This window comes from Zea mays, chromosome 7 (assembly GCF_902167145.1).
Source record: "Zea mays cultivar B73 chromosome 7, Zm-B73-REFERENCE-NAM-5.0, whole genome shotgun sequence".
Taxonomy (NCBI): Eukaryota; Viridiplantae; Streptophyta; class Magnoliopsida; order Poales; family Poaceae; genus Zea; species Zea mays.
In genome coordinates, this window is record NC_050102.1 from 16,579,138 (window position 1) to 16,587,892 (window position 8,755).

An 8,755-nucleotide genomic window follows, 5' to 3' on the forward strand; every position below is an offset into this window, starting at 1 on the left:
TGATACAATATTAGTATCAGATAAAAAGGGTCTTGTGTGGAGAACAAGTATCTTAGAAAAACATTTAATGATATCATGGGAAGATATTGTGGAAGTATTCCCCCTAAATTGAGATTCAGTAACAAACAAAATAGTTCTTTTACAAGAAAAAAGTAAGGTAACTCTGGCAATCTGCTACAGTAAGTAACATAATTTGAAAAATTAGTAAAGCGCTTCCTTTGCTCTGTTGATAACCCAGTAGAACCCTGCTTCCCTACTAATGCATATCTCAGCTGATCAAGCTCTACCAGAGCCATAACCTCCTCGATAAATTCCTGTAAAATAGCTCAAAGTGTGCATTATCTAAAATAACCACTTGCCCCTAGATTAAAAAGAGTTAGTACAAGTCATACATGTCTTGTTTTTGTACTTATATCTTTCAAAAGTCGTAAGATTGATAAAAACCACAACGACTCTTCAGTTGTTATTTGTGGCGACTGTATATCATTTTGATCAACATAACCAGCTATCTTGGCAAAAGTTCTGTCATGGGCATCATAGAGAGCGGTCACTCATGTGGGGCCGCACCTATGCGCGCCAAAAGCGAGAGGCCGCAGGGGGCACTGGCAGCAGCGCGCGCAAGGAAGGCATGGCAAAGGAAAGCGCGCGCAAGGAAGGAATGGCAAAGGAAAGTGATTGATTTGGTGACTAAATTGATAGACCTAAATTGTAGGGGACATAATTCTGATTAGTCACTTGCCTAATTAGTGGTTGCCTAGTTGGTCAACCGGTGGCCTATATATAGGCCTGTACGCAGGAGACAAAGAAGGGAGGAATATATTATCAAACCAATCTCTCTCTCTTGCAATGACTCTCAAGCGCCTAGGGCTACTACCCTAGAACCAAGCATGCGGCAGAGAGGTATAACCTCGCCGGAGAAGACAGCTATCCCCATGGACCAAAGGTCCATGACACCTGGTATTAGCTCCAGGTTATCCTCACCACCACCAGCCGCCCATCCCTCACCACCACCAGCTGCCGCGCCATCAGCCGCCGCAACGCCCTCCCACCCGCCCTCTCCAACTCCAGATGCATTCACTCGGCTCGAAGAGAGTTTTAGTCATTTCGCAGAAAAGTGGGATCAGTTCGTTGTGATGTTCCACCGCTACAAGGAGAAGACAGAGAAGGAACTCCAAGCAGCGTTGCGGCTTCAGACGGCAGCGCGAGGGTACCTGGCACACCGCCAGGTACAGTCTCTTCGTGGGGAGAAGCACTTTGCTGTGGCCTCCAAGGCCACCCCATGGCCGTCATCACATGAGCAGGCCGTGGTGCGCCTGCAAGCCGCAGTGCGCGACTTCCTTGTTAGGCGGGCGGTGCGGAAGCTGCACTTGCTGATCAGCTCATCGCTGCACCAACTCGCAGCCTGCGCGCCTAACCACCAGGTCTCGTCTATACTTTTTGAACCACCTGTAGAAGTCGAGATCTGGGTATGCAGCCCCCTGCACGGCCAAAGAGGGTCGTCTCCTTCATTCGGGCACCTGCCTTGGTGCTGGACAGACCCAACATAAGAACAGACTGGTTCCTCCTCCACCTTTCATCCAACGTGAAGGCCGCAGTTCAGCTCTTTCCTTGGGATCTAGGAGGGCAGGAGGACATAGCTGTAGTTCAAATTTATATTTTTAGTTCCACAATTATTTTGTATTTTCGTCTTAAATAATAAAGGTAAGCCGAGATGTAAAAGGCTTAACCTTAAGTCATGTTAGGTAAGTCTATGGCAGCTCGAGGACGAGCTGGTTCTCAAGGGAGGGGGAGATGTCATGGGCATCATAGAGAGCGGTCACTCATGTGGGGCCGCACCTATGCGCGCCAAAAGCGAGAGGCCGCAGGGGGCGCTGGCAGCAGCGCGTACAAGGAAGGCATGACAAAGGAAAGCGCGCGCAAGGAAGGCATGGCAAAGCAAAGTGACTGATTTGGTGGCTAAATTGATAGACCTAAATTGTAGGGGATATAATTCCAATTAGTCACTTGCCTAATTAGTGGTTGCCTAGTTGGTCAACCGGTGGCCTATATATAGGCCTGTACGCAGGAGACAAAGAAGGGATGAATATATTATCAAACCAATCTGTCTCTCTTGTAATGACTCTCAAGCGCCTAGGGCTGCTACCCTAGAACCAAGCCTGCGACAGAGAGGTATAACCTCGCCGGAGAAGACGACGAACCGCGGCTACGACCTTCATAGCCGAGGCCCCCCTGCTCTAGACGGCTAGGCCCTTGACAACCTGCCAGAAATCTTGATATCACCTTCAATACATCCACCTGTTTTTCTGCCAGCTAAAACATCAAGATGGGTCATCCTTCCAACACTACTTGAGCCAACCAGTGCCGTTAAGACACATGGCCTAAATACTCCACTTTCTTCAGATAGCAACTGTAGTCTTTTATCAGTTACACCTATGATTTTATTTCCCATATGCATGTAGAAACAATCTTGGCTGGTGATCAACTATAAAAATATAAATAAAAAGTTTTAGAAGAACAACCTTTGTCATATCAACAAAATAGTTAATTTTGTGAAACATCATTGTTAGTGGTTGAAATGGTAATATCATTCCCTTGTTGATCATTGTTTGCTTTATTGAATTTATGTCTATACGTCAATGTATATCCATTATATTTTCCTTTAGGGAGGTTATGTTCAATTATATATCATAGTTAAGAGTTAAATGTGTAGTTAGCTAGGAGAAAAAATTTGGTATGTACATAATTCAACAAGCAAACATGAAAATTCAATATGAAGACATGCAAATGAAATAAACATACAAACACTGGCAACAGCAAGAGATGCAAATCCTAGCTTTCTTCCTTTACTTAATTATCTCATCAATATCCGATTAAAAGAAAATGCACAAAGTAGCACAAAAGAATAAACAGACAAGAGCACACGAGTATAGAACATAATAGAAGCCTTAACCAATTCAAACAATGGATTAGATGTATCATTACCTGTAACAACAACAAAGCCAACCTCTAAAAACTACCATGGGAATTGGTGGAATGTGGCACGACTATTCAGACAGTGTACTAAAAGAAAAAGATCATTTAAGTGGCTCATATTTAACCATTCTCAGGATAACAAGTGCACCTTATAGTGGAAGCACAATAAAATCTCTCTTGCTCTCTTTCTGTCTCTCTCGTAACGACGTTACTTGTAGCTACCACTATCCCAAAAGGAATGCTTGTCGAGGTGCATAGACAAAACTGCATTCTTTTCGGGATGGAGGTAGTAAGGTACAAGCCATCCTAGTTATACCTCTGCCATATCACCTAGTACAATGCACAAAAACAAATTTGTTCATGGTCCCAAAGGATCTGGTTTCACAGGCATCATTTTCTGTTTTCACAAAAGCATCATTTTCTGTGTTTCATAGGGCAAGACAAACATGGCTCAAGCTTAACTACTGTTGTTGTGTGAATTCTACATATTATAATTTTCTATGTTCAGTAGCCCAAAACAAAAACAACTCGAGCTTGACTGTAGTTGTTTCTCCAATGCCAGTTAAGGGTTCACATCTTGATAGTTACAAATTTCTAGTAGTGACTCCAAGGTGGTGATAGAATCAACAAGAGTGGTATAGTCTGCATTCATCAACATTGTAGTCCATGGCTGCAGAAATACCATAGAGATTAGGAGTACAAGAGAAATAGCATAAGAGTGGGTAAACATACCAGATCTTTTTTGCTAGCAAAAATATGCTTCTACAAAAAGGAAGAGAACTAAGCTATTTGAATGAAAGCTACAGAGTTCATTAAAGCTTATTTTCATGACAAATACACCCTTTTTATTTTCAGACAGAGCTACCTGCAGCAAACCAAGCTGACTATACACATAAGAAATGTTATGCACTTACAGTTGGAGTGTTTGTGCTTTTGGCTCAGATCAGATGCATTTGAATCTTGTAGGCTTAAAGCTTGGTCGACCTAAGACGCTCTACTAAAACTAAATGTTTTTTCCAACGAACAACTACATCATTTCGTCCATCACTTAATCAGAGGAGCCATATCAATGCAAAGTAGCATACCTCTAGATCAGAACTCAGAAGTAGACGGCCATCTGGACACCCTTCTCCACGAATCCGCACTTGGCATAGTAGGCACGCAGCTCAGGGGTGCAGTCGAGGATGACCTTGTAGCAGCCGGCGTCCCTGGAGATCTTGAGGCAGTTAACATTGGATGAGTGCGCCACAAACTCCTCTACACCAAATGCAAGTCAAGGCATTCCAATAATGTGTGTGAATTTAACAGCCCAATCTCCCTCGATGACTGATATTATTTGCATCAATGTAGCACTTCAGACATTTTCACATACATGCTGGAATGCCAGCAATTGCATTTCTAGGATAATCAACGACAAATCAGTAACAACTACTCGATAATCACCAACAGCTAAATGTGACCTGCCGAATCTCGCAACCACCAAATAACTATTTAACAACTCAACAGAAACAGAAAATTAAGAGTCGGGAGCTCCTTCTCAAACTACTATGCAACAACCCAAATCTACCCCCCTACTGGTTGAGCGACCGCGACAGCAGCGACATACAAAAACCACTATGCAGCAACACCGACAAGGAATTAAAAAAAGGAAGCGAAATAGCGCAAAGGAAGCGACGAGGATACGGAGCTTGTAGGCGCGCTTGGTGTTGGTCGTCATGGCCGTCTACCTTCACAGCGAATACCGCGCAGCCGGGTCCAATCTCATCTCAAATCACGCTGACGCCACGACGCCACCAACGGGACCCGGCAGCCCTTCCACATGCAACAGCTCTCGAATGATTATTGTCACAACCAATTAAGAACATGAAAACTAATATGCAAACTGTCTTGTAAAGTATTTTTAATGATAAAAGAAAGAAATTTAGCAAGGCCAAACATCCAATTGAGATCTGGTACCAGAGAAAGTGGTCTTTGATGATCTAGTTGCTCCCAAACCCAGCCTAGAAGTATAAGCATAACTCACAGCCTTACAAAATAAGCCTCTCAGTTCAGCTGAATAACCATCAGTTTCAATGAACAAGATTGTATGTAATTTTTAAGCAGATAATGTGTCATTATATAAGAAACAACACACGTAGATATAAAAGTATAAATACATGTTATTTAGTTAACAAAATTTTTGTGAAGTTAAAAGTCTGATGAAAAATTGAAATGATAAGTAGATATACTTAATCTCAGACTGGATGATGATCTGGTGACTCTCTGAAACGTGTAAGCAGTTCTAACTGACAAGTTCAGGAACCATACTCCTTTCTCTGTCTGGTTCTAACGATATGAACATAAGCTAAATTCTACAGTTTTTTGTTCTCCTTTGGGCACATGTACAACATGCAAATGAAACAGAGTAAGAGAAAAAGATAAAAGGTTAACATTTGCTATTGCTGCCTTCGTACAATAAGGCCAACACCCAACAAATCAAGTAGGTGCCGAATCAAAACCAGAGTGAAGTGCATACCAAACCTGTGGATGGAAGCACATTTTAGAAACTTCATAATGATTGCTTTGCAGCAAAACCAAATGATAAAGATGTTTGTAGGACTAATTTGTTGTTATTTACAAAGTGGCGCAAGGAAGGTTTAGAGGATAAGTAACAATAGATCATTACCATTCTGAACTATTAAAACAAACATAATTAAAGTGATCTTGCTACTGTTTAAAATAAACTTGCTACTGTTATTTTCGAAACTGAATTACCTCTATTTTTTAAACTGGCAGATTTGTAATCCTAGACATGGATTACAACATCACCTTTTATTTATTAGAAGAAAACAAGCACTATTCAACTTCTGTTTCACATATGATTCAAGTCAAAACAACTTTTCTTCTTCTGAAGATGAGGTCACTGTATTGATTAAGGAGAGAAATTGAAATTTATAGACCTAATTCCAAAAATGCACTCTAACCTTAGTTCACCCTGAATCTGTTTTTGTCATGTTTTGATCTTTTTTGCACTTATGCTCTTTGCTGATTTAGGACAATCTGAATCGAATAATCAGTGGAAATGTCCCGTATCCAGTTGATCAACATCACCTTGACAATCCACATGTTAAAGCCAACTTACTCTTTCAGGTACAATAGCTATGCCCGATTCCAAAATGGAATGTTAATTTTCTGCAGGATTACAATGAAACAGTTGCAGTGATTGGCCGTTACATAAGTGAGAACTACAATGGTGTTGCTCTGCATTCAATTGATTTTATAGATACCAGTTCTGGGAAGCTTCTGGCTGAGGTGATGGACCCTGACATAATAACAATCAGCCCAGTGAACAAGCTACATCCGCAAGATGACATCCTAGCTACAGGAAGCTCAAGGTAGACCTATCGATACATAAGTATATAATAATGTTATCCAGTGCTATATCTTTTCCCCTCCACAACTCATGAGGTGGTCCTTGTAGGTCTATTTTCATATGGAAGCCAAAAACTGAAGATGAACTTACTGAAGAAAGAGCCAAACAGAAGGCCAAGGAATACGTATATGGATCAAGTTCCCGGAAGAAACCAAATGGCAAGCATGACAATAGTAGTGATGACGACTCAGGTGGTGATTCTGGCGGAAAGAACAAGAAAGCAAAGAAGACTCGCTTCACTCATGCAGTAAAGGGAAAGGGCAAATCCAAAGTCTGATGCTTGGTGTACATAGTCGACAGCATTTTGACAAGAAACCATCCATTAACCAGCAAATGAAACAGAGTAAGAGAAAAAGATAAAAGGTTAACATTTGCTATTGCTACCTTCGTACAATAAGGCCAACACCCAACAAATCAAGTAGGTGCCGAATCAAAACCCATGATGAATCTGCACAACCCAATCCGATTCTACGCTTTTTCGAGCATGTTCTTGGCGATCTTGCAGTTGTCATCATTCACCAGAGCCTCACAGAGGCCGAAAGCCTATAGTTTGATTTTTTCTGGTGCCTGCTGGTTGCTCTCGGAGCAAATCCAGTTGAGGACGAGGACGGCCCGCTCGATTGCACGCGCACGGATACAACGCTGGGGCCCTGCACAGCTCCTGTCGCCCCTTCCGGCACCTAGCGAGGAGGCCGAGAACCTCGACAGCGCGCGCGGAGAACCGGCGTCGCGTAGCGCGAGGGCGCCGTGGGCGTGCCTCGGTGGTTGGGTCCATGCGCGGTTGAGGGAGGCGATTTCCGCAGGCACGGCGGCGGGGGCTGGGTTCATGCGCGCGCGTGCGCGGTTGTGGGCGAGATCCGTGGGCGGGGGCTGGGTGCATCCGCGGTCCGCGGGCACGGCGGCGGGGGCTGGGTCCATGCGTGTGCCTGCGCGGTTGTGGACAAGATCCGTGGCGGGGGCAGGTTCCACGTGCGGGCGTGGGAGAGGACAGAGGCGGGGGCAAGGTGAGGAACTCTAGCCACGGCGTGCAGCAATCTCAGGGGCGGCGGCGGCGTGGGGAGGGGCGGTCGCAGAGGGGTGGTGAAGGGCACGCGGATGGGGCGAGGGCAGGCGGGGGCATGATAGTGTGGACGCTGACGTTACTAACTTAATAGAGTAGTATAGATATGCACATGCGACATACACGCGTCTAAAAAAACATACATACAACAATACAACATGCACGTATCTACCAATCTAATCCAAATCAAGTTTCACACTCGTTCATTATTGACACAAATAATTATTCATTTATAAGTAATATAGTATAGCGCGGTGTTGAGTTTATAAAAAAAAGCAAAAGCTGAATCAATTTATCAAAGAGGTTTAGCTTTTTTTAACTAATTTAAAAAACAACTTTTTATAGTACAAATTTGAAAGCGGTTTGGACCATGCTTTTATTACTTATCAAGTTTGTTATATTAATAAACATATGTGCCAGATAGAAACTAAAATAGAACTACAAACAATTAAGTGTTATAGTAAATGAATAAAAATATTAAATAAAATATATTAAAATGGTGTTGTAAAATTGATTCATTATAAAAAATATTAGGAACACAGATGTGAAATCGGTTTTTCAATTAGCTATATTGATTAAGAGATATAGTCACAAAGTGCATATAAACAATATATAGTTTGTTATAGTGGACAACTCATAGCAATTTAAACTAAATGACTTTCAATTTTTTTTCTCACAACAACTTTTACACAACAGACAACTCGTAGCTGAACCAAATGCACCCTAAAGGGAATGAGTCTTTGGGCTACTAGGGAGCTATTTAGGGATGACAATGAGGTTGGGCGGGACTAGCCCCCATCCACACCTCGTTCCCCAAAACCCATTCCTCGTTATCACCCTATTTAGCTTAACACGGACAAACTCATCCTCATCCCCATCTTGCGGATCCCCGTTCTCTATTTGGGGCCATGTAGGAATGTTGTAACAAAAAATATTCACTACATGATAACAATTACAAATATATCAATTATCAAAAGAGAACATGACAAAATAAATCTGAAACAACTAACAACTTTATAATACAATCATAACTCATAAGTCACATATATTTTAACTTAGTAATAGTCTCACACTCTCACAAATCACATACAGAAATACACATTAGGATTTCTTATCGGGTCTCCAATGAAGTCATGTGGATAGTTTCTTCCCTCCTGTTGGGACTTTTCTCAAATGCTTCGAATTAAGAACAAGGCAACATAAAATGTTAAATGTTAATGCCCTTCGTCCATTGAAACATTATCTCCCAAGGGTATAATGATCTTCGGACGAAGGCCATGAGCAAAGGTCACGAAGGTTATACCTTCATG

At 42.3% G+C, this 8,755-nt stretch overlaps 1 protein-coding gene across 1 annotated transcript; it reads left to right on the forward strand.

The window, feature by feature from the left end:
- The first annotated feature begins 6,160 nt into the window (after positions 1-6,160).
- On the forward strand, positions 6,161-6,915 carry LOC103632092 (DNA damage-binding protein 2-like). Its single transcript, XM_008653943.3, has 2 exons — positions 6,161-6,347; positions 6,434-6,915. Exons 1-2 carry the CDS (start codon positions 6,268-6,270, stop codon positions 6,660-6,662), a joined length of 309 nt encoding a protein of 102 aa, XP_008652165.1. The 5' UTR covers positions 6,161-6,267; the 3' UTR covers positions 6,663-6,915.
- Positions 6,916-8,755: the final 1,840 nt, after the last annotated feature.